A 26,988-nucleotide genomic window follows, 5' to 3' on the forward strand; every position below is an offset into this window, starting at 1 on the left:
GAAACATGTCGCAGTGTCCTGTTTTGTAAGTGGGGGTGCGTGTGTGTGTGTGACGTCAGATATCTGAAAGGGCACGTTTGATGGAGGGATGAAGAACAGCCCAGTCTGATAGCTCTCACTCATAGAAGGGGGCGCCAGGTGTAGGAGGTAATGATACCCCAGGAGGGAAAACTCAGGCTGGATGTTGCAGTGAAGGAGGTGATGTGGAAGAAGGGAAGATTAGCATAAAAAAGTGAGGCCAAAATGCAGATTTCACTCAAATACCCTCACACTAATATAAACTCGTGCATGAACGCACAACTTGATAGAGCTTAATGAAGACTGAACCACCCTTTTACAAAACCTGGGAAAAGCTTGAAGACACTTCCAAAATGTACAGATAAGATGCTGTTATCTGTATCTTATTATGCTCTGTTAAGAGCCCATACACTAGTCGGTGCATATTTGTTCTTACTGTTCTTCAGAGTTTGTTTTGCTGAAATAGCTGCATATGTGCAAAGAATCTTCTGATGTTTACTGACAAACACTAAATCAAGAAATTGATTTAGATGGAGCTTTTACACTCTGGTCAGCTGTGCATGACTACATGACACACAAAGAAAGGTGGACAAAACAGAAGACATGTGACAATAAAAATATGGATAATCCTCTCTTTAAGTTAGACAGAAGAGATATGAGAATAAATACAGAAATACCTCTGGGTGCAAAAAAGTAAGGCGACAACGTTAATTAGGAAAAGGAGGAGAAAGATGGAGGGAAATGGAGGGGATGACAGATGAGAGGAGAACCACAGGGAGCGATGCAGAGGTGGATTTTTTTGGATTGGCTCTTTGTTCAGGCAAAATGCAGGAGACCTGCCAGAATATGTAGACAAAGGAAGAAGAAGAGCGAAGAGAGGATGAGAGAAGGTCATGCAGACTGAGCAACAGCCATACATCCTCACAGGATTAGCACAGATTTAAGCGTAAGCATTTGGAAAGGTGGGAAGACATCAGGACGCGAGCTCTCAGTATGTTTATTGCCAGCTGGCTCTCAGCGTTCATTTTATTCTGTAACATTTTATGTGACAGAAGCTGCTATTTGAATTTTGCCTTAAATATTACATGAGTTTCGTTTTAGTGAAACACGTTTAAAAACACACCGTGGATATTGATTAAAGCAGACAAGATTTAATTTATGGCAAAAAGATTTTTGCTCTCTAACCTTGTAAAGCACTTTAGTCTTACAGTGTTTACCACTTACCTGACAGACTATTGTGATAGATCACTTAAATAAGTTAGGATTTTAGCTTTTCCTTTGTAGATCTGCTATATGTTTTGGGTTATTGTTCTACTTGAAGGTGAACTGCCATCTCAGTCTCAGCTCTTTAGAAGAAAAGCTTCACGACAACAAGGTGCTGTCAGTTTCATGATGGGGAGCGGTGGAGTCAGGACGAAGTGCAATCTTAGTTTTCTGCTTCACATACCGTCTTGCAATTAGGTAAAAAAAAGCTGAGTTTTGGTGTCACTGACTACCAGCCTTATTATGTTGTCTCCTTTACATTTACAACGGTACTTCTTTCAGCTATGGGTTACTTTGTTTTGCTTATCTATGGCAAGATTTGAGGAATCTTCAACTAATAGTTGTACTCTGAGCTTTAGATCACTGCAGCTTCTCTAGATTTAATGACCTGCTTGGTTCCTTTTATGATTCATAATTCAACAGTATTTTCACCTGACCTAGTGGAGAGTAGCTTAGGTTTCATGGTGTTTGTTTACTTCGGTTCTCCTGCAAATGTCAGATAAATTTATGAAAAAGCTGTATTTTTATTGGAATAATTACAACGAGGGGGAGAATACAGCATTTACTAGATATGTGACTTCCAAGAATATGGTCGTACTAAATTTTATTTAGGGTTAACAGAATGAATGGGATTAAACACAACTGCACAACACTCCTTAATGTTTTTATTTGCAAATATCTATGAAAACCTTGAAACCTTGTCCTTCCACTTGACAATTGTTTTCTGCTCTTTGTTTATCTATCACTTTAATTTCCATTAAAATACATGAAAGTTTGAGATCGTTGCATGGCAAGTGCTATTGCAAAGCACCATGTACACAATTCAATTATCTAAATAATAATCCTACCAAACATGGATGGCAATGTGTCTGTTGGAAAAATATTTCTCAGTAAATTCCTATCTTGGAGTTTTCCAAGTAGACAATGTATTCTGCAAGCCTAACATTTTGATTCTTACTTTGACATCAGCTGTTGCCCTTGAAAACATTGGTTCCATCTCAATGAAGCACAGAATGAAAACAGGTGCCACACCGCTCCATACACATGAGGTACATAAACCTCTATGTTTTTTGTTGTGTGACTTTCTTTAGATGCTTTGTCAGTATTTATGAAAGGGAGGACGGAACTGTCAAACTGATGGACCGCTAAAGAAAATAAAATGAAAAAATAGTAGCTAACTGAATTTACTTTGAACAACGCTGACAGACGTAGACAGATTTCTCCTATTTTTTCAAAGAAGGATAAATACAGTTTGACGTTACAAAGCAGTGTCCTCACAACCCAAAGTGTAATTTGGACTTTTTTGGAAAAAAATGTAATTAAAATAAGATTATTCTTAGGAATATAATTTTATTATTTTTGGATGGATGGATGTTTTTGCCATCAACCCACTTCTCTTTCCATGCCTTAAAATCAAAGTTTAGTTTCCTCATGATGGGGAATAAAATACCAACTAACAAAGAAATCCTGACTGACTTACACTCAAAAGCAAACCAATGTTTCAGATTACATATTTGATGTCTGTGATGATTCTAGTTGACAGGAGGGTTTGCCTCTCCTCTTGTCATTTCTCCTCCCTCTTCATTATGTGTCTGTTAGTCTCTTATCTGTCTCTCTGTCTGTGTGTGTGCTCGCCCATGTGGCTTCCTGGTCCCTGATAGCTTACCTGGTGCAGCTGTTGTTCATCTCCTCATTACTGCTCTGTTTATCCTCTGTGGGCTTTTTTCACTTTTCACCATAATGTTAGGCACGCCACTGGGAGCTGAAGTCTGCTTCCAGTACTCTTCCAGTACACCCCACTGCCAATTAGCCACCATCTCTTCAGCTGCTCTTTCAGTCTTTCCGGCAGGAATCAATATTCTCTATTTTATGTTTGAGTCAAATCTTTTTAATATCCTCAAGGTAAAATGATCTCTGAGTGTACCTAGAAGAAGCAGTAGCAAAGCTCTGCCATGAATCAGTGGATCAGATGATTCAAGTCACCCTGCCTTTCTTTTTTCTGCCTTTGTAATATGTTTTACAAAATGTTATTAGTCATTTAAATTATTCTACCACAATTCATCTGAACAAGGAAGCCTCTGAATTTAAAGTCAGTCATCTGAACTTGGTCACTTTTAATCTGCTCCCACTGCTAAATGCTCTTGACTGTCATTGACCCTTTAAAATTTTATTTTATGCAGTCATTTAGCAGATAAATTTGCTTCATTGTTATATGTTACCTTAAATTGCCTCTGATACGGTGTTATTTATTGGTAAAAGCTCATCATCCTTTAAAAACAAGTTGGAGCTTTAGTTTGAGTCCTCGCTGTATGTTGTCTGTCACTGTCAGAGAAAATCCTGTCACTACAGAAAAGCCCAGACATCCAGCTGACCTCTCTGCTAGGTGTATCTTGACCTAGATGACTTTTTCTGCACCTCTCTACACCCACAAGCCATTTTTACTGTATGTATCCAGCAGGCAAACAAGTCATGAAAGAGTACATTATTGGATTTTTAGCAGCAGGCATAGCCTTATAGGCCTCTTGTCCTCTGTGGCACTACTTTCCTCTCTATTTCCTAGTAAAGCAAGACATCTCCATCCCTGTATTGATCCAAACTAAATACTAATTTCCCATCTATAAATGTTTAGTCCAACAGTCAATAGCAGCCTTAACTCATCTCTCCATCTATAAACTGCCTTTCTATGAATCATAAAGTTTAAAAAGACTCTGCTATCAGTAACTGGAAGAGAGAGGTTATAGATAGATTGCATGGTGAGGTTCAAGCTACTTCATGACAGACTGGAAAACTGTTCATAAATGAACGGCTGACATTGAATTGAGCGAATAAACTCCTCATTGTGTTTGAATCAGTCATAAAAAAAAACTCCTGTGTTTATTTAGCTCAAAGACCCTCTTTGCCCTCTGGGCTGCCTGTCAGGCTTCGGTCTCTCATTGAACTTACCAACACGGTTGACAAAGCTTTAGAAACCTTCATTTGTAAACATGGAGCTGCCTCACAGTGTGAAAGTTTATTCTTGCTTTTATGTCTGTCAACTCAGATCAGTTGCTTCTGAGTTTTTACCTTTACTCCTTCCACCCAACTAGGCCATTGATATAAGTTACTGGAGGGAGGGCTACAAGTACTTTGTAGCTTAAATTCAATCCCCTCTGAATACCTTACAACTCTCTAATTTGGGCCTTTCAACGTCATCATCCTGGAAAACAATGTGGTCACCATCCTGTCATGTATAAAGATTTATCTCTTAACTTTGTCACTATTTTTTGTTTACCCAAGTTTCTGGTTGTTATATTATCTGGCACTGTTTCTGTGTGTTCATGCACTGGTGGCTTCCTGGTACCTGACGCAGCTGTTGTTTGTTTCCTCATTACATACATGACATTGTACCTAATAACTGAGACAAAAACTGCATGGCCCAGGGATGCAAATACAAGAACTAAATGTGTTATTAGACAAAATAAATGAGAATTATTGTAATTTTTTTTCCCCAAAAGGTTTAGTGGAATATTTTTAGTTCACATAATGATTTAAGGGGTACACTGAAACAGATTAACGGGTTGATGAGTTAGGCAGGGCCCAAAGCCAGAGTTTTCAGTGTAACAACAGTGGCTTTTGTTAATCTGATTAGATCTGATGGGAATTTTAGCTGCACGCCCATTCAGCACTGAGTAGTCTCAAATCAAATGAAGTGGAAAAATACTGACTGATTTCACAAGAAAATTTCCATGAGTGATTTATGTTCTCAACAAAGAAGTAATATTACCAACCCAAACATCATACAAGTAAAGTCATTGCAGTTTTTAGAAACAGATTTTAGAAAAAAAAGAAAAAGTTCAACTTTGGTTTAAGCTGATTATAACACATTCTCCCAAAGTGTGTTTGGAGATTAAAATAAATTAGCAAAAGGCTACAAAAGAAGTCAATGCAAATTAGTCGGCAAGTAGCTTTGGGTGAAACATTGGAATGGCACATGGAATGATTGCAATGATTTGCAATGTGATAATTAACAAAAATATTTTCTGTTCTTTTTAAAGAATAATTGCTGCCTGAACAGAAAATAAATAAATAAATTTGTGTAGGGAAGCAGACAGCCTGGTCGTCCATTCTTTTCCCTGTTATTTTTTTCTAGATGTGTTTGTTTTGTACATTTCACATTTTAATTCTGTGACTTGCTTCAACATCTTGTCCTAAACCATATCTCATGAGCGTAATTTCAACTACATATGCTCGGAAACACAAAACAGAAAATATCTAAGCTAGCATTAGTCTTTAAAATTGCTCCACATCTTGTGAGGAAACAGAACAGGGCAGCTAGAGCCAAAAACAAGTCAGGCACATAAAAAGGGAACCTTAAGACATGCTTGATTCTGTAATTGCTCCTCTTTTGGCATTAAATCCTATTCTCTGCTAAATATGGTTCCTCTTACATCTTGCCTGAAGACTCACCACAACAGCCTCCCTTTGCTTTTCCTCTCTTTTAGCCTCATTTTGTATTTCCGCTGTCTATCACACATGCACACGCATGCACAAGTGCGTAAAAGAGGCAAACACATCAGCTTATGTTGTTCTTCCCTCTTGGTTGATTGGCTCACTATCAGACATACACACAGATGCACATCTCTTGGGAGCCAAATTTATTTGTTGATTAAATTGAGAAGTGGATATGACCCCACCCGTCTGGTTACCATGGTGACATCTCTCTCTCTTTTTTTCCCCACAACAGGTAGTTATCACTCAATTTAATATTTTGTCTATATTTGCCTGTCTGACTACTTGTTTGCCTTTAGAGGTGTAGAAGAGCGGTGAATTAAATGTCTTGCTAATGACAGAAGTGCAGTAAGATAATGAGCAGCGTTCCAGCTGCAGCCATTCACTGAGGGTATGTTTACATTTGCTCTATGTTATGTTAAACCCATTAGAAAAGATTTGCTGTGGATTACACAAAAATTAGAAAATAAATTAAAAGAAGAGAACATGACAGAAATAGGTAAAAGCTGTTTGGTGAAAACGATGGAGAGAGTGATATGCTAGGAGAGAAATGGGGAGAATCCTGTAAAAGCAGTGGAAATATAATGAGAAATTGGGAGCAGGACATGGCACCAAAGGGAGGCATAGAGGAGCTGGAAACATAAAGCCTGGAGAAAGAAAATAAAGGCTTGTCTCTGAGACGATGAGGTTGATTTGGGCCCATTGGTGATTAAGTTTGGTGTTCTCCCGCAGAGCTGGGGTGAGTCACCAGTCTCCCACTCACAGACGCACGCCGTGCTGCATGTGGCATGATTTTGGTAGAAAGAGAATGAGAAGCAGCATCAGTTTTTTTTTTTACTGTTAGAGTCCTGCAGGGCTGAGTGTAAGGGTTTGTATTATTCACACCCTGGGACAGAAATCTGGGAGGCTGACTTCTTTGGAGGGACAAAAGCCAACTCTCCTAAAGCAAATATGGGGGATGGTCGTTGCTTTGATTTAGGTCAGACCTCAAGGAAAATTATTTAAAATAGTCAGATTTCACATTCATGACTGTGCCTGTGTTTATGTGTGAAGCCTTCATGCTTTATGCAGCCTTTTGTTAGCTGGCAGCTGTGAAAACAAACAACAGACCATCTATTTCGGCTTCAAGATGAGTCCTATAAAATACAGACACATGCAATTTTAAAATGAATGAATCAGAATCTTAGCTTGTCAGAAACATTAATCCTCCATAATCTGAGGGATCAAGTATATCATCCGTCTCTTCTTGTAAAATACGCTCATAAATGGCTGACATTGGGCAAATTTGAATTTATAAGGGCTGTTGATCTCCAGGGATACATTTTAGATTTCCCATAATTGGACTTCCTCCCTGGGAGGCACCTCGCATAGATTTCAGTAAATTAAATAACCTGAAAACAAGATAAGCAAAACAAATGATGATACTCAGCAACGCTCCCTGCTCATGCATCAGTATATGCCAGAACGAAAGCAGAAGCTCTTTCCTCAGTTTATACCTGCATCCATATTCTATCTGCAATGTCTCAGGTTGGTGCAGAAAGAGGTGATGCGTGGAGACTTTCCCAGTTGTACTGAGATTCAGACACATTTTATTTTGTTAGATTTCCCTCCTAGGAGTTACAGGTATGAACTATTAGTACAGATTTTAAATTGGAGAAAAAACAACTATTCAGATCCAATTAATAAATGCTGCATGGTTTACAGCTCTTCAAATTGAAAAAAAAAAAAAATCTGTTTAATCAGTTGCTGGCTTTATTGCCATTATCTTTTGATCACTCAAACAAGACAAATGGTTGCATTTGATTAAAGAACGGGGAACTTCTAAGCTGTTGCTGTGAGCTACTTAGTTTAAGTTGCCTTTAAAGCAGGAGAGGGAGGATATACTCCGCTAAAAAACATAGCCATCTACTGGAAAAGTGAAACACTGCAAAGACACAACAATTCTGAAATTCATTTATTTGGTAATATTAATCTAAGATCAAACAAAACTCTAAATTTAAAAAATATATGAGAAAATTATGAATGGTACAGGGTCAGGGAGAATGTCATGTCATTGTCTGACATCACATCTGAGAATATTAAAGCCATTTATTATTGTCAAAAATAAAGTACAAAGTGTTGAAATATTTTCTTTAACCATAACATTATCTTTACTCTATTTTTAAATATTTTGTGGCATATAATTTTTTGTTAAACAGTTTTAATTCATTACCACCTTGTAGCTTATGGCCCAATCATTCATCCATCCATCCATTTTCTATCGCAGGTTATTCGAAGGTCATGGAGATGCTGGGGTTTCTTTGTCCAGCAGTCCACACAGAATCACACAAACCAATTAAAATATACATTAAAATTTAGTCAGTCACAAAAACCATTAGATGAAAAAGTTGTTCCTCCAAGAGACTGGAACCAGTTATGTCAGGTCATCGACTCATCGACCCTTCAAAGAATCATTTTATGAAGTACTGAACAGCTAACAACCAAGTTTTTTAAAAAGATTTTTTGGGATTTAATCTTACCTGAGGCCTTTCTATGTTTTGTTTGCATGTTACTCCATGTTTGAGTATTCTTCAAGTGCTCCAGTTTTTTACAACACTTCAGAAACACACACATAAGTTGATTAGACATTCTTCACTGATTTTCAAGCATCATGGCTAATGAAGAAACTACATGTGGAAGAATGGTCAAGCTACCTGTTCTCTCTTGACAAACATCACTATTTGTCATTTGCAAATTTTGCATGTGTTGCTGTAAATATGAAGATGTCTGTGATGTATCATGGAAGTCCTGCTGTGGTATTGCCCAGTATACCCCAACCACCTGGTCGGGTGGTTGGGATTTATTTTATCTTTATATTTAAAGATAAAACAAACAAAAACACTTTATAGCTGTAGTAAGACCTGCCTTAACAGCATAAAATAGTATTTTGTTGTTCATTAGCAGTCATTTATTGCAGAAGATCAGATATGAATGCTTATAAAATATGCTTATATGTGCGAAAGAGCAGAAACATCTTAACTGTCACAAAATCTAGATCTATATAAAGTGAAAACTCCAGTTTGTGTCCACATTTATTAAACGATAACACCCTCTGAGCCACTCTGCCAACGCATGAATGTCACATTTTTGCAAGTCTCCTCCTATCAAACTAACAATCTGCCCCAGCAGATGAGCAATGACTATTTATAGACTTGCCTTTTGGTGAGTGTGGAATTTTAATTGTGTTTGTTCCTGCAAATGTCTGCTTAACAACACTTTAACGTTGGCTGAAAGAAAGTTGTCTATAATTATCTCCTCTTACATTTTAGAAAAACTCCTCTATATCGGGCAAGCAGTTTCACAGGTTGGGAAGTACAGTAGGACCTTGAGACTGATTTTAAAAAAATCATTAGATTAGAAAGATAAATGGGCTATAACATAATCAAGAGCAGAAAAGTATCCCCCTTTTTGGAGTTGATTCAAAAGGCACTTTTTTTATCTTGTAAGAGAGTCTCAGTACACTGGTCTTCACAGCATGCCCTCCAAAATCACCTTCTTTATCTCCTCTGATTGCACCAAAGCCTTTTGGATTTCATTATTTAAACAGTGCTGGAGGGGAAGTACTGATGGAAACAGCCTTCCTCCCTAGTCGCTGCCAGTAAGCCACTTAAAACCCAACACGGTGGTTTGTGAAAGTTCTTTGTTTTGGACACCTTCACAGTACATGAGATTTAATTAGATGATTGTACAGCAATCTGATGTGGAGATGGCAACCATTTAATCCCTTGTTAAGTTATGTTTTTATGAATATTGCTGGCACACAAAAAAGGTACAGTGGCGCAGTTGGTAGCACTGTGAAGAAGCAAGAAGGTTCTGGGTTCAATTCCCGGACCTGGGTCTTCCTGCACGGAGTTTGCATGTTCTCCCTGTGCATGCATGGGTTCTCTCCGGGTTCTCCAGCTTCCTCCCACAGTCCAAAAACATGACTGTTAGGTAAATTGCTCTCTTTAAATTCTCCCTAGGTGTGAGTGTGTGTGTGTCTGTCTCTGTGTTGCCCTGACAGACTGGCGACCTGTCCAGGGTGTACTCCGCCTCTCGCCCAGAACATTAGCTGGAGATAGGCACCAGCACCCCTCCCAACCCCGCTAGGGACAAGGGTGTTAGAAAATGTATGGATGAATATTGCATAGAACCAATAAATGTTTGGGTAATCTCTTTGTAGGAGTTCTTCCTTTTTAACTACACTAATGTGGTGCAAACCAAAACCATTATGGCTTTTGTTTTTTTAAAAAGAGTAATCATTGTATGAATTGTATTTGTTCCCTACAAACTAGAATGCCATAACTACATAAATGTCTACATGAGGAAGACTACTGGAGATGTCTTCTCTTTTTGCTTTTGCAACAAGATCCCACTGTGTTTTATGCTGAGGGTGTAGTTCTTGATCAAAGAATCACTACTGGTGGAGCATTGCTACCAGTGGTCAAAGTCTTTAAAGTACCAGTCATTCATTGAGATCTACTTGACTCAGTCTGTACTGAAGTACATTGTAGATGTTCTGTGTCAGCTAAATATGCCAGGAAAGTAACAGGTAATAGTTTAAAGAAGAGACTGACTAGACATGCTTTCTTTAGTTGTAAATAAGGTTGAAAACCATGTTTTACTTTCCTCTGCTTTAAAATTATGTGTTGCATTTTGTTGGTAAAATTGAAACAGAATATTTCTATGTTGTGGATGTAATGCTTTGACATGGAAAAGTTAATTTTATTGTGAAAACGCTCGTGAGGCACATTAAAATCTCCCCCATCATTAGTTGTAATTTTAGTTAAGTGGTCTGCTGATGTCATACATCATTTGTTTGAGCTGAACTGTGCTAGCTAAAACTGACCACTCCACACACTCTCCAATAGCAACAAGATAATATTTCAGATTTGTTCTGCCATTCAGTGAAAATCAGACTCCAGGTAATGATTCAACTTTTATTTAACATTTATTTCTGTTACATTTGTCATTTCTCTTCTGCAATTACTCTTTAACGCTCTCTTGATGTCAACTCACTGCCACACATATAACTCCTACATGTCATCCGTGTTGCAGCCATTACAACTAATGTGCCACTGACATGACAGAGCAGTCATTACAACTAAAGCACAGCCATGGCCTCAATTACAGCAATGGCATCTCGTGGAAATAGCCATAATCACGGTTATTGTCCGTCTCCAACAGCAACAGTAGCAGTCTGCAAAAAACTGGCAATTTGAGGGGAGTGCAATGGCACAAAGAAAATATTCCTCTATAAACCTTCCTTGCATCTAACACAATTTTTTTATTGCTCAGCAGAAGCCTCTATGCACAGAGGTTTGAGTGAAAATGAAGTCGTTTCTTTTGAAGACACGAAGCATGGTTATTATCTCAAAGCTGTCTATGCACATTAATCATTAATTATACTTTTTCAACAAACTCATGAGATTCACAAAGAGCAACGACGGCATGCCAACGTTTAGAGAACATTATAGAAATTAATTTCTGCTGAACAGGCTAATTATAAATTCTTTGCCCAGAATCACAATGTTTTGGAAGATATGTGAGTAACAAAGTAACTCTAGCTGCATAGAAGAATAAAGGATTTTTTCCCCGTCTTCTTCTATGGTATAAAAGGTGAAGCACCCAGAGGATTTTCTGTTTTCAAGAGTGAGAAAGAGAAATGTGGGGGAAGTTGATGATTGTGTATGTTCCTGTCTGACAGACTCCTTTCATGCATGTGAGATGATGGTTTTTCCTCTGTGCCAACATCTAGCCTTTTTTTGTGTGCCAGTGGATGAAGTTTTTTTGGAAGACGCTCGCAGTTCCACAACCTACACATCTTTCCTTTCCTCAGTGCTCTCTTACCTCCAAGCCCTCCAGCAGTTCAACCTGGCCGCTCATTCCTCCCACTGTGCCTCCCCTCTGTCATCTCAAGCCCCGTGTTGCCTCTCATGGAATATTTTAATATACGCAGATGTACATGAAACTGGTGCTCACAGGTCATGCAGCCTTTTGCTGTTGTGCCTTGTTACTGGTTTTTCTCTTTCCAACCTTCAGGCTCAGAAACACAACTGGACACTTAACTGTGGAACTCAGAAACTTTAGATATGTCCTTTTATTTATTAAACTCTTGATTTAGCTTGAATAACAGAGGAAAAGCCAAATAGAGGTTAAGAACTGCCTGTATTTCATCCACAGGGGTAGACAATTCAGTCAAAATTCATTCAACTGATAAAAGTAATTTTGACACAGAAGATTTTTTGAAAATATGACACAAATTGGGTCCGTTTGTGACATATTTGTTAAAATGAGAAGGGTGCCATGAATGTTATGTTTTCAGTTTTTAGTTGTGAATTTGACCTGTTCTTTTTCAGGGAGGGATGATAATATAACATACATCTTCAATGAATTAAAGAAAAACAAGTAGATTCATACATTTGAATTCATGTCTATATACTGACCTGGTTTTTAGCACAGTCCACAAATATTCACTATAGTTGAGGTCAAAGCTTTCCAAATATTTGACGTTAGCCAACTTTATCTATTTCAAAACCAGTTTTGATGCATGACTTGTGTAAAAGTCTTTTTAAAATTCTCAAATATCTAGCTGTTGATTTTATTTAAGGTAAAAAACGTACAGGATGTCCTGCTTCTTTATTAATCTATCCATTTTGTAAAACATACCAGTACCACTGGTAGCAATTCAGCGCCACATGGAGATGCTGCCATCACCAGACTTCACAGTCAAAGTTCTTAAGTTTGCAACCCTCACATTGAATTCTCTTTGATGAAAAATATGTTATTGACCAAGAACCTTTGTGAAATAAAGAGCCAATGATAAAATTGTGCCGACATTGTCACTATGGAGTGCATGCTGTACTCTGCCTCAAATTACGTTTTGCTTACAAAACAGGAACCATCCAGTAGTTAAGTGGCTAAGCTAAGTCTCTCTGTCTCAATCGAACATAAAGCTTTTCTCAGTTGAACTTTAATGTGTCTAATTTGAAGTGGATGCTTCTTTAAATGGAGAGCTCGTTTATCTGCAGACAGAGCCACTGTTGGTGTTCCAGCAGAGCCCTGTTTATGATGGACTTGAGCGTTGGTGATTTCTGGCCTGTTTCTGATCCATCAAACCACTTGCCTTCATTTGAGTAACGATGTGAGTCAGATGGTTGAATGTTGGACTCAATGTGACGTGATTCTGAACCAGAACTTTGTCACAAATGTATTGACAACTACAAATAGCTTGTGGTTCTGAGCCACATGTATTAATTATCTATATATTTGGGTCTGCATGTATAGTTTGGAGTATTTGTGGAGTAGACATAATTATCTACCAGATGTGCATCCAATTCTTTTGGCTAAAATTCAAGAATGTTGTTTGTTGTATAATTATTCCATCCAGAAAAAATAATGGTCTAATTAAAGTATTAAAAGTCCTAAATTAAAAATATATATATTTCCAACCATATTCGTATGTAAGCTTTTTACAAATTTTTGTTCTGGACAAACTTTTAATATGTCTCCATTAACGTAAGGTGTCTGCTTTGCATAAAGTTTGACAAAGGGTTATAACTTGATAAACTTAGTTTGAGAAGTTAATTATCTCCTAAATGCTGCAGCTGAGTCATTGTCTGCTTTTTCATGTGTGCGCAGTTGCAGCACTTTGTGTTCGGCAGAGGCAGAAACGGGGTTGTGTGTTCAAATTGGACATGACTCATCACTCCTGCCTCACAAATCAAACATCATTAGATCATATATTGTCTGTCTTCATGTGTGTGACTCAGCAACTAGCAGCTAACAGTGTTTACCCACACCTGCACCCTCTTATGTACTGATTTCACCCCGTCTCTCTTTTCCCTCAGGGTGGAGGAGAGCTTCAAGACTCTGTTCTGGTCTATCTTTGGGCTGTCTGAAGTGATCTCTGTGGTGCTGAAATACGACCATAAGTTCATAGAGAACATCGGCTACGTGCTTTACGGAGTCTATAACGTCACCATGGTGGTGGTACTCCTCAACATGCTCATTGCCATGATCAACAACTCGTACCAGGAGATAGAGGTATGTAGCAGCTCAATAGAAAAAAGGTCAGGATGTTGTCAACAAGTCAATAAGGATCATCTGGTATCAGTGATGTGTCTACAAGAGGATTAGACTGCGACTTAAAAAATGGCATCAGCTATTGAAAATCAATCAAACAGCATCAGACTCCATCAAACATAGAAAAAATTCTAAGATTTTTTTTTTCCTCAAAGATATAAAACACAGACATGTTGTCAACAGGCAGATGTTGGGCTGTCTGCCGTTGTAGCACTGTCCTCTAGAAGTCAAAGTGCTCAAGCAAGTCATTTGTTATTCCTGTCTCTCCTGTCATCATCCATCAGCAGACTCACCCTGCGTCTGTGTTTGCTTGTCCCCGTAGGAGGATGCAGACGTGGAGTGGAAGTTTGCCCGCGCCAAGCTGTGGCTGTCCTACTTTGACGAGGGTCGGACCCTGCCTGCCCCGTTTAATTTGGTTCCCAGCCCCAAATCCTTCTACTACCTGGTCCTTCGCATCAAGTCATGCCTGATACGCCTCTGCAAGGCCAATGGCCGCCGCCGCAACAATGAGGTGGAGATGGGCATGCTCCACACACAGGCCAAGGTCAAAATTTAGCATTTTCTACTTACAGTGTCTTGCAAAAGCGTACATAGCGTACCAATAGAACTTTTACATATTTTGTCACATTAGACCAGAAACTTCAATGTATTTTGTATCAGGATTTTACAGAATAAACCTTTACAAGGTATGACATAATACCCGAGCAGAAAGAAATTATATATAGTTTTCTTTGTTAAATTTCTACAAATGAATATATGAAAAATGTGGTGTGCGTTTTTGTGTAAGCTGAATCAACACTTAGAAGTAGAAGTGTGTTTTGCAGAAACTCCAGCTGCATGTCTTTTGGGCTTTGTGTGTACCAGCTTTGCACATTTAGACTGAAGTGTGTGCCCGTTGTTTGCAAAGTAGCTCTTGCTCCATCAGATTGGATGCAGAGATTTTTTTCTTTCCTTTCAAGCCGTAATACAGATTCCCAGTAGAAGTTAGCTCTGAACTTTGGCTGCTTGAATGTCCTTTTATTTAAATCATTCCATTGTACGACTGGCTGCATGTTTGAATTTTGCCATTTTGCTGCTGAAGAAAAAGCCTTTTTTCCAGCTTCTGATAGGTTTTGAACTGGCATTGCTCTGCATTTATCATAGTTTATCTTTCCATTTACTTTTAACAGCTTTCTAGATAATACATGCCACATTTTCCAGATCTGTATTTGTTTTATTTATTTAGATGTCCTTTATATTGCTGTATATATCTTGACTATTTTCAGAAGCCTTTTATCAGTTCCCACCCTTGTGTTTCTTGGAGTTGATCTATCTCATATTACAAGTTTTAAAAACAACTCATTTAAATTTATGGTTGTAACTTAAAATATATATGAAAAAGTTCAACGTCTGTAAGTGCTTTTTTAATAGGTTTTTCATATAAAATGAGGTTAATAATCCCTCCATCAATGTTTTCCTCTGCATCTTTCATCTAAAGTCATTTTATTTCTATCTCTTGAATTAATGTTGCAGGAGATTATTAATTTAAAAGCAGCTTATTCTTTTACCTTCTCTTTCAATATAATTTTCAGACAGTTTAATCTCCATTTTATTCTCTAGTTAAACAAAACCTGCTGCAGTGACTCTCTAATTATAGACTAATTTGTGCATTTACTGTACTAAATACTTCCTGTCAAATTAACATTTTCTGATTTCCAACATAGATCTATATAACTGCCATAATTACACTGAGGGAGAATGATAGTTGCACAAACAACAAAAAAAATCATCGTTTTCCTTCTATAATTAGACATCTGTCTGTGGTTGTTTCTGAAAGTATAATCTGTATATTTAGGAAACATGCAGATTTAAGTGGAGCATCTCTCTATATCAGATCTCTATAATAAAAAGAAAGTTTGGATTTTTAATTGGAAACACCAGAGAACATTTAACATGGCATCAAACGTAGGCATTAGCCATCATCCGCAGACATTTCCTCCGCCGGCCTGCTCGGCTGGAATGGCTCACCTCACCGGAGCTATTAGTCAGCCCATTGCTTCTGCCTGCGTTTGCTGAAATGCCCAGGCAGATTTCGGATAGGGACAAGATAGGCTTCACCCTGCTGCCTCTGTGAGTGTCTAAAACCTTCTGCAGACCTGACAGTTTAACTGAGGCAGAGGCAGGAAGGTGCAGGAGGCGATCAATGGATAAGCCCACATTAGCCCACAGGAAAGCGTTGAGGATGTCAAGCGAGATTTAAGAGTGATGGGGTGGTATGTCTGAACCACTGATTCATTTTTTCTCTCTTTCAGTACTTTAATTATGATATAAGGATGCATGTGGGCATTAAACTAAAACAAATGTTTTAGCAAAAGCAGCTGTGCCAGCTGATTGCTTTAAAACTATGTGTGAAACTATAATGAAAGTCAAGGATTTGATGTGATTATATTGTGTTGGTATTTGGCTGGAAACTGCCAGCCTGGACTTTATGTGAATCTTAGTTAAACAGAGTCAGGAGAGCCCAGCAAATCGAGCTTCTAATGTTGACTAAGAACTATAGGAAATATATTTTAACATTGCCAGTTGGCTTTGGGGAGACTTCTGCATAGAAGATGCCTTCTCAGCATTCACATAAAACTGGAAATCTTGCTCTCATCTGGGTGTAGCTGCAGTAATGTGGTGAATAGATAAATAAAATGGATATTTGAGCCACTGGCTTCTGTTCCTCTGCAGAAATGCTTCTCTTAAAAATAATTTTTTTTAAAAGTTCTTGCAGTTAATAAATAATATACTCTTCATAAACACTTCATAAAGTAGCACGAAACCTTTTCTCTCTGTCTGAATTTCAGACACTTTGTTTTTTTAGGCTGATGAAATTATCAAAATGGATTTTAATTATTTATTTAAACTGTACTTTTTCCAACGTGGGATAGTCATAAAACAGTCAACTTCTTTGATTTTTAGCAGCATGTAATCTCATGGGAGTATCACGAATGTGTGGATAAAGTTGCAGAGAAACCAAACGCTTTTACTGTTGGCTACTGTTGGCAGAAATGGTTGAGCTCATTTAACTGGATTGTTTTATTTGGCCCAGTGAACTAAGCCTGTGTCACTGCACCTCTCAGCTCCTGTTTAACATAAACAGAGAGTGAATGGGCACTGGGCCAAGAAAGACACACTTTCTACAAAATCAGCACCTTCTGAAATTTGTTGCTGCCTACATGGGCCAGCCGAATTATAATGTTGATAATAATGTTGGAAAAACATTATTATCAGAGGAGGTAATGAATGAAAGGACCAGAAGTATGTCAGGGTGAGGCTTTAAATCTCATGTTTTGTCCCCGAATTTTGATCCAGACAGAAAATCACAAGAACATACAATTAAAGTTTAACCAGTTTTTTATCAAAATGAATCAACTCTGAAAAAAAAAGAAGAATTTGTAACATTCAAGTGAGACTTTTTATAAATGTATTTATTTATTGATCTTACTTTCTTGCTGATGAAGTCCTTACCGTTGGAGAGTTGACAAGAGATCTCCGGATGGCAGCAGAGACAATAAAACAGAGTAGGTGGTCGGTACAGTTGTCATTGTTTCCTTTGTGGCTTGGAGGTATGGTGAGTGGCGTGGCAGACTGAGGGTGGACAGGTAGCTATGGACTGTTTTCTCTCTCACCTGTTTTTTGACAGTGAGATGGGTGACAGATGCAGATAAGTTAGTCCAGCAGTTCTTCTCATGAAGTTAAGCTCTAGGTAGGTGACATGTAATGGTGATGTCTGGTTTGAGAGCATAGAGTACTGAGATCACACAGGCGGGAACTCAAAGACAGTGCCAGGGCTTTCCAAAGGTGCACAGAAACAGTGCAGGTTAGTGACAGGCAAGGCAAACTTGAAAATACAAGAGAGTTGGATTTCTGCAGCCATAAATAAAAATTAGGTGGCAGGATGAGAGAACGTATGATGGAAGAAGAAAAAAAAAAAACAACATTTGGAAATATGCCAAGACCTTGTTGATGGCTACCGACCTTTGTCTTCTCTGCAACTTGAAAAGTCACATTTAACCCAATGTTAGTTGGGATTAATGTAGAATTTGTAAGCTGTGTGAAACAGAAAAAAATAATCCAAAATAAATTAGATTATGTTATATGATTTGTATTCCCCTTGAAATGGTTGATTAATTAATTTAAGAAGGTCAGAATTAATGATACACAGCTGATGATGAATGCATAGAAATCTGCGACCAGAACCCAAGTGGTTCATTTGTTTCAATGTTTTCAGACATGCAGACATAGTCCTTCAGTTCATATTGTATTTCTCATTGTATTTTATGGACTAAATATTGAAAATATTTATATAAAAACCCATTTAATTCCTTAAGGATTGTATTCTGCTCTCTTATAACGTGGTTTTGGTTGAAAGGGAAAATAAAGTTACAAATAGGTTATAATCACGGCTTCAAAAGTGCTTTTTTTTTCTTGATTGTAAATCTGAAGAATGGGTAAATGTTTTTAATATAAGTTTGTAAATTCATCTTTGTGTTACATTTTCCTTTCTGGCTTTTTGATATTTTCACATTAATCAGATCTTATATTGATAGATTTTTAATGCTCTGTGGATTTAATGTTTTCAGTATATAATAGATTATTTTGTCTGTCCACACTAGAGGTACAAGTCTCACACTGCAATGTGAAACTAGCACACAAGCTACAAACCCAAGTCAAATTATCTAGCAGGTAAAACATGAGTTGATTTCAGATAAAGCACCGTTGCTGATTCTCTCATGAATACTGAACACTGTCATTTGTTTAGTTTTTAGTTTGCAGCCTTCTCCAACATCCTTCACAAGTACTTCAATTATTCTGAAGTGTCTCTACTTCTTGCTGTTGCAGGATGAACGGTTTAGGTCTCACACACGATCAGGAGAGGAGTTCATCCAGAGAAAAGCTCGAAAACACCCGACCAGATATCAGGTGAGAGATTGACAGAACTGAAAGCAGATGACAAAGTTTAGGGTGGAGTGAAGATGAGACGGAAGGGAATTGGAAATTAGATTGAATCTGGAAGAAGAATGAAATGTGAGACAAACAGGCAGAGGAATATGTAGCAGAGAGAAATCAAAGAACTGCAGCTGCACAGATTGAGGTTGGTTGGATGGACGCTGATGGCAGGATCAGAGGAAGGAAGGAAAGAAAAGGTGCGGTAGAGATGAGGAGGTGTAAGTGAGACAAAACCAAACGACAGTAATAAGGGAATGTAACAAGTTTGAAATGAAAGAGAACTTGTACAAAGAGAGAGAGAATAATGAACATGGCTGAAAATTCCTCTAATGAGATCTTTGAGAGTAATTGAGATGAAGACACTCTATGCATCAACTCAAACTACATTATTTCACAAAGTAAAAGTCAAAACTCATTTTTACCCTGCTGTGAGGAAAATCCTTACAGGTCACCTGGCTTTTTTTTTTTTTCTGAAAATATTCTAGTTTTGTACATTTTTAAGGATATCCATTGCACACACCCCAACAGCTAAACACACACAGCAGGGAATTGTCACCTGATTAGACATATGTAAGCGCTCTGTTTGGATGGTGGCAGCTATCGACCCGTATTCAGAGTGCCTACATTCAGAGACTGACTGCCTCAGGCTCAGCAGCAGCAACTGGTTACAAATCAATACTCAATATTCTACACACTGTCTGAGAGGCCGAGTGAAACTCTGTACCACAATTAGCATTGTTTTCTTTTTGTCTCGAGAATGCGATGAGTTTTCTGTCTTCATAAATGCAGAATGCGTTGTCACCTCCCGCTGCTGTGTCCTTTGTCTTTAATCCTCACCTTTTTCTTTCCTCGCTGCAGAAGATCATGAAGCGGCTCATTAAACGTTATGTGCTGAAAGCTCAAGTGGACAAAGAAAGTGATGAAGTGAATGAGGGTAAGAATCGCTTTTTCAATTCAGCACACTTCAGTTGCATCATTATCAGCTCATAATGGTATGAGTGTAGAAGTGTGGGCAGGAATTGATCAATGAGTTTCTATGTACATCTTCACATCCTTGGGTTTAATGTGATTTTTTTTTTCTTTAGCGGGCTGCATGTAATCATAAATAAAAATGTTTATTGGAGTAGTTAGCTAATCCATTTAACACAACAGACTGACTTTTATAACTCATTGATATCCAAGCAGTTTTCTCCTTGTGTTTGACATTTCCTGCCTGGGTTTGAAGAATGATCTGACTACTTGAGGTTTATTTGAACTTATTGGAAAGCCATAAAAAACACGTCATCATACTTTTGTGGTATAAAACATGTAAGCTAATGACAATAACACAGCCTCTTAAACCAGGAATCTGAATCTGCATTGCTGAATCAAAAGACCATGATACGATTGGTTGCCATTTGTGCTCCAACTACAGCATTATTTTAGCACAAAGCTCAGGATTTTATTGTCTACAGCAGATTCTGCTGGGCAACATATTTCTGAGATTAGTTGGAGGAGAAAGGATCATAAAGTGGAGTTGACTTGGACCCATGTACCACTGTCTCTTCACTCTGTATCTTATCACTACATCTCACCTGGTCATTGACCTTGTCTTATCTTTGCATCATCAAAAGAAGATATGCAGGAGAGCTTTCGACCGTTGAGTGACAATATAACCTGAATGGGGTCATCTTTACAGCAGCCATTCGCTCAAAGGAATGCTGTTTATTTTTAGTTTTCAGTTTTAACTATGTTGCTTTTTATTTTGGCACCAAAATAAAATTTATGCTTAAATTTTGTGAAAATATGAACATTCTCATGAATGAGTTTCTTTTAACTGTCAAATTGTCATCACTGCAACAATATGTGCAGTATCACAAATGCAAAAGAAAGTTTTTGAGCAATTTTGTGCGTTATCCATAGCTCCTGGGTACACTGTGATGACAAAACCAGAAGGAAAGAGTGAAGAAAATGTGACTGTACTGCAACTGTTATCATCACTGCAGTATTCAGTAATTGCACAAATTTTCCTTATATTAAAATGCACATCTCCTCCGCCAGATTGGTTTTCCTTCGGGTTTGAACTGGCCAATCTAGGTTTCCTCAGTGAAACCTGGGGATAACAAAAGCATTCTTCTAAAGTTTTAGAAGAATGCTTAAGACAGTGTTGTCAAGACAAAGTTGTAAGAAATATATTCAAAATCTTAGAGAAAAAAAGCTTCTCCAATTACTTCACAATTTCAGAGACTTTAGGGTTCAGTGAAACACCAAGTTGAACTTTATCTGTCCAAGCAATGCAGGACTGGCTTCAGGATTATGTATCAATTTCTCAACGTGCCTCGTGAGGACAGCCTGAAATCTGAGAGTGGTGCTAGACCAGGGGTGGGCAATCCTGGTCCTCGAGGGCCGGTGTCCTGCTACTCTTAGATGTCTCCCTGGTCCAACACACTTGAATCCAATAGCTGAATCACCTCCTAAGTGCAGTCAAGTTCTCCAGAGTCCTGCTAATGACCTCATTATTTGACTCAGGTGTGTTGAAGTAGAGATGCATCTAAAAGTTGCAGGAGACCGGCCCTCGAGGCCTGGAGTTGCCCACCCCTGTGCTAGACTAACATTCAGGTGGATGTAGGATAAAACTAAGCAGTGTCATATTGGCAAAAAGTGGATTTTCCCCGGGGATTTTGAAAAATAAATTAATGGGTTTTTTCCCCTGAGACTAAAGGTATTCAAATTGATCCAATTTTTTTCTAAAATGATGGTACTGCATTAAATAATAAAGTTATTTCATGACTTTTTATACATATTTCTTAATGGGGCCAATGAATGTGTCCACATCCGTAAATAAAATATTTCTTACAAAATTATCCTCCTCCTTCTATACTGTATCATCGCAGAGATTTAAACTAAACATCAAAAATAAAATGCTAAAACCTCAAAGGGTCGTGTTCATTTAGACTTTACACACTGACTCCAGTTCATGCCTGGATTTGTTCCCGTCTTGATTGGTGTTTGTTCACTTCATTCTTTCTTTTATGTGTGTGTGTTGCAGGCGAGCTGAAGGAGATCAAGCAAGACATTTCCAGCCTCCGCTATGAGCTGCTGGAGGAGAAGTCCCAGGCCGCTGGGGAGCTGGCTCTGCTCATCCAGCAACTCGGCGACAAGTTTGGCAAAAACACCATGAGACACTGACAGGCCTTGCACGACGGGGAGGGAGGAAGGAGGAGAAGGTTGGCGTAGAAAGCAGATTCGGGCCAGGTAGTTCATGACCTCAGTGGGAAGACGAGAGACAATGGAGAGGCAGGATGTTTATGTGAATGGACAGGATGAACAAAGAATAGTTAGCAGCTTAAAATATTGAAACTGTGCCGAGTTAAAATGAGCTAGCTTTAGATAAAAACCCAAGTGCTTTGGACGCAAAATGACCAATTAGAGAAGAAAAGTAGAAGACTTTTGTAACTGCAACTGACTGTGAGGTTAGGAAAATAAACTCACTTGGAAGGACTTTGTGTTGACAGCTCAATTCTAATAAGAGGGAAAGATAGAGACGAGTAAGAAGGAGAAGACAAGTGTGAGGAGATATGAAGAGACACCATGGGGATCAACAGCGATGCAGTGCAGCAATGAGGGCCCCACAACCACTGCCAGAAGATATCAGTGTATCAGCTTATCACCAATTTAGAGGAGAGAGGGGAAACCCAGCGAAGGGAAGACACTGGAACAGCAAGAGAATGAGGAGAAACTGCTAGTGCTACTCACAGCAGAGATGCCTGCTACGTACCATATTTGTAATTTGTCAGATGAAGTGCTGATGCTGGTTGAGATGATGCACACACCTTTATACACAAGGCTGTCTAATTAATGCAGTTTTAATTCACAATGCACAACCTATGACACAAGTCGAAGCAGGAACATGTATTCATTGCACTGATGTTCAACTCTTTACAGAAATGGTTTGAAGAGTAAGATGATGTTTTTGTGTCTCTTAGAAATGAATGGAATGTCCTAAACACAACCAGTTAATTAATTGATAAATGCACTAAGTCAGCATGAAAAGATAGTATGGTGATTTCAACTCAGCTGCAGACATTTTGCAAATACTGTATAAACAAGGACAAAAAAGAAACCCTTATACAGGCTGGAAAATAGGAATTGAACAACATCAACATTTTTCAGAGTAGATGTTTTTCTACTATTGGCCTGAAGTTCACCTTGTAAATAGCAACCAAAGTAACCCACACATTAAAATGAAAACAAACTGTCTTTAAAACTAAAAGGTTCTTTAATTTTCTTCCATGCGTTCTGATCTTCAATTGCCCACGTAGATTATCGTATAAACTTTTGGTCAGTTTGTTGATTCCTGCAGCTTTGTGGGGGGTTTTTTCTCTGAAACCAACTAAGAATTTCTTAACTCTTTTTGTGTGTTTGGGATTGTCTTGCTAAAAAAGAAAATCCACCGTTGTTTGATATTCAGATTCTTATCCAAAGTGATTTTGGTCTCTTATGGCCACACTATATTCTTTCACTATTTCTTTGAGTTGGCCAAATGTTCTGCCGCAAACTTTAAATGTCACCATGCTGTTCCTTCAGCAGTGGAGTCTTGTGCAGTGAATGTGCACAGCGACAACGCAGAGCAACGCAGACCTGAGTGGTCCTTGGCTCTTAATTTTTCTTTTCACTCACCTGCCAAAAATTTTTAAAAGAGCCACCAGTTATGGATGATTTATGGTGAAATTATTCTCTTCCTGTTTTTGATTATTCAAAAGTTTAACAATACATTTATAACCGGTTACATAAGCATGTTCGGCAACACCAAAGTTGGAGAAACCTTTGCTTCATGTGATACTTTGATGATAAGATATCTCTTCAGAGCTTTAGAATAGCTAATATCAATTAGCACTGACAGGAGATATGGTTACTTTCTAAACACAAACACTTTCTTTGCTTGTTGATTCAGTTTTGTTTCTTTTCTAAATTGCTTTGATTTCAAACTATGTAGAGATTGCTTGGGTTGTTACCAACATCTGATATTAATTTAATGTAAGTAAACCACTTGAAAATATAGTTACTGAGAAAAATGTTAACGTGTTCAATACTTACTTTTCTCTTCTACGTTTCCTGAAATTTACATGGCCCATTTTCAGAAAATTTTCCGAAATGTCAAAACACGTTGACAGAGTTGTGTTTGCAGCTGTAAAATCCAGGAGTCGATTTTTTTAAGGTGAAGCAGTGCATTTGGGAGATGAGAGAACCTTGCAATGTGGGAATTTATTTCCACATGCATTGATTTGGCTATAAAGGTGAGATTCTTTTACAGGAGCTGCATGGAGTCATTTTCTGGTCTATTTTTTCCTGTCCCCCGAGACTCTGCTGCACAGCGTTGAGACATGAGCAGTAACAGTCTGTAGGCAACAACTGAATTTTAGCTTTTTTGATTCCTAGTTGTTTAGTTTTGCAGAGTAATAACTTAGACTTTACCATAATAAATATTGGCATGTGGTGCCTAAGCAGCTTGAAGAAATGATCATATTTTCTGATTTATGATCTGTTCACAATTTAAAAAAAAAAAGGTAATTGACTATATTATACTAATTGCTAACAGTATACATTTTTGTGTTGACAAACCTTTGTGTAGAGATAACAATTTGACTAGCAGCAACTAAGATGTGCACTGTTATAGCACGAGGCAAAGAAAAACAATATTTGTCATATTTGCGCTCAGATTGTCATTAAATAAAAAACCCTAACAGACTTGCACCACTTTTCCAATAATCTGAGAACGTCATGTCTGAATGAGCACCCTGCTGCATTGGGTAAATCAAAATGAGACATTAATCTCCGTGGGTCAGATGTAATAATATTTATCTAACACTTTCACCATGGCACAAGTTTCAACCGTTTTCCAATAATACTTCTTTACCCTTCTTGCAGCATTTCCTACAGTTTATGACAATGGAAAACATCTTTCTTGATTTCACATACTTTTATTAAATTGTTCATGAGAAGCAAATCAGACATTTTTTCAATAGACTGAGCAAATAAAAGTAGATAATCTCAGCTGCTTACATCTACATGAGTGCACATCCTAATAATTGTGCAATTGTTATTTTTTTATGGCCACATATTTATGTTTAATCATGTAAGAAAGTAACTTAGATTATTCCTGATGAACATCTAATATTACCCTTTGCAATTACCTGAGTACAATTACCTGTTTTACTCATGAAATAAAATATCAAGAATACGTTTTCTAGCTTAGGAAAATGTTTATACTAACTTTAGTTTAGCTGACATGTTTTCTTAGAGAGCAAAGCTTTCTTCCTCGCACATATCCCACCGAAGTTGAGTTTCTTTCTGATTTTAGAGGCATACAATTTCATATAAACAGCAGCAAAGTCTTGCTGAAGGTCCCATGCTGACATTTTAGGGTTTTTGAAGATTTACCGTTTGCTTTCAGGATGAACTTGCTTAGATAACCAGACCATAGTATGTTGGAAATTACTTTGAATCTCCTTCACTTATACCCTTTGCTCTTCAACAGTCAGGAGAAGACAAAAAACTTGGTTCAAGATGGCCGGAAATTAAAATGTTTTAAACATTTCCACATGATTTGTTACAGTGTCTCACTATATTAAGTATCTGTTTGTCCAAATATGTTCGGAAAACACACAGTCTGTTAGGTATCCTGTTTTTTAAATAACTTTATCTAAAAAATGAAGACATTGCGACATTTACTATAAACTGAGTCACTTCTGCAAAGTGAAGAAGCCATTATTGTTTCCTGTGTCAGCTGCTTAAAGAATCTGACTGCATTATGGAAAGAATCTCTACAGAAATAAACTTTTTCTGTTTATGTTTCACTCCTCAGTCCAGTCTCAGTCGTCTCCTCTCTTTCAGTGCCTGCGTTATTTGTGCCGTGACGCAGGTTGTGTGCTGTTTACAAAAAAACAGAAGTCTCCCTGATTTTCATCTTCATCTTCTGCCTGATTTGCATTTTCAGCAGCTCCAAAATCCAACAAAAGTAGTCTAACAGAGCAGTGCAAACTGAGGTTGAGCACCTTCTTGATATAATTTTGAACCTGGGCACCATTATTCCAATCTTTTCAGTGCAGCTCAGTCAGTCGTAGCTCACTTTTTTGTGCACTCTGCTGCAACTCTTTAAAAGTTCGAATGAAACGCTTCCCATGCTGTTTCATGCCATTTTAGTAACAACTTGAGCAGTGAAGATTCTTAAGTTCTAACAACTTACATCTGCAATGAGTTATTTTTAATTGGGAAAATTTAAATGTTTTCTATCCTGATTAACACTGACTGTGTATGAATGAGTTCCAGGGGCTTTTCTTCCTCCTCTACAGAGTTTAAACCTTTAATCCCATGAGCAGAACCAGACTCAGAAGCACCCAGGGTTACGTTTGCCAATATCTGAGTTTTTGGGGGGGGTTTTTATCTGATCTATCTGATAGTTATTGCATCATTTTATTTTCAACCTGTAGTAAATTAATTTGTTTCACATACACAAATGCCCTTTATTTTAGACAAGAAGATAAAACTCAAAAGTCTCTTCATGTAGTAATGTTATGATGAGAGCTGCTGATTGCTCTTATTGTTTGTCTGTTTTTTTGTTGTTTTTTTCTGAATTTATGAAATCAGACAAACTATAAGATTTGGCCAAGAGAAAGTTTAATCGTTCCTATACAAATAAAGTATCTGAAATACTGTATTTTTGACTTGTATGCGAGACACACTGACCAAAATCTTGTACTGTATATTGTCATATTTTTGATCCTTGAAATAAATATGATCTAAACTGGTTGGTTTGGGATTAATGCACTTTGTGTGTCTGTGCTGGTGCAGTCTAATTGTGCTTGTCCCTGCCAGGATGATGGGTACTGGAGCGAAACCAGACAGGTGGCTGCAGAGTTGCTCCACACTTCCACAAATCACACAAACACACTCAGAAGGAACAAAGCCCACAGACGCTCTCGAAATAGAAATTTTAGCAGCATGTGGATCCCACCTTGAACAAACTGTACATACTCAAACATACTGAGATGTAGTATTTATTATACGTAATATTTTTCTTCTGTTCAACTCAATAATTTAGTTGAGCTTTTATGCTATTGAAAAACTGAGCTAAAGGAACATTACAAAACAGTTTCTAATATT

General features: G+C 37.8%; 1 protein-coding gene across 2 annotated transcripts in view; it reads left to right on the forward strand.

Moving 5' to 3' along the window:
* trpc7b (transient receptor potential cation channel, subfamily C, member 7b) overlaps positions 1-26,644 on the forward strand; it is a 59,351-nt gene extending 32,707 nt beyond the window's left edge. For both annotated transcript variants that reach the window (XM_032555751.1, XM_032555752.1), the window contains 5 exons: positions 13,638-13,833; positions 14,195-14,416; positions 18,739-18,819; positions 19,705-19,780; positions 21,875-26,644. In XM_032555751.1, coding sequence (XP_032411642.1) covers positions 13,638-13,833; positions 14,195-14,416; positions 18,739-18,819; positions 19,705-19,780; positions 21,875-22,014 — 715 coding nt within the window. In that variant the 3' untranslated portion in view covers positions 22,015-26,644. The remainder of the gene's footprint in view (positions 1-13,637; positions 13,834-14,194; positions 14,417-18,738; positions 18,820-19,704; positions 19,781-21,874) is intronic.
* Positions 26,645-26,988: the final 344 nt, after the last annotated feature.

Source organism: Xiphophorus hellerii, chromosome 23 (assembly GCF_003331165.1).
Source record: "Xiphophorus hellerii strain 12219 chromosome 23, Xiphophorus_hellerii-4.1, whole genome shotgun sequence".
Taxonomy (NCBI): Eukaryota; Metazoa; Chordata; class Actinopteri; order Cyprinodontiformes; family Poeciliidae; genus Xiphophorus; species Xiphophorus hellerii.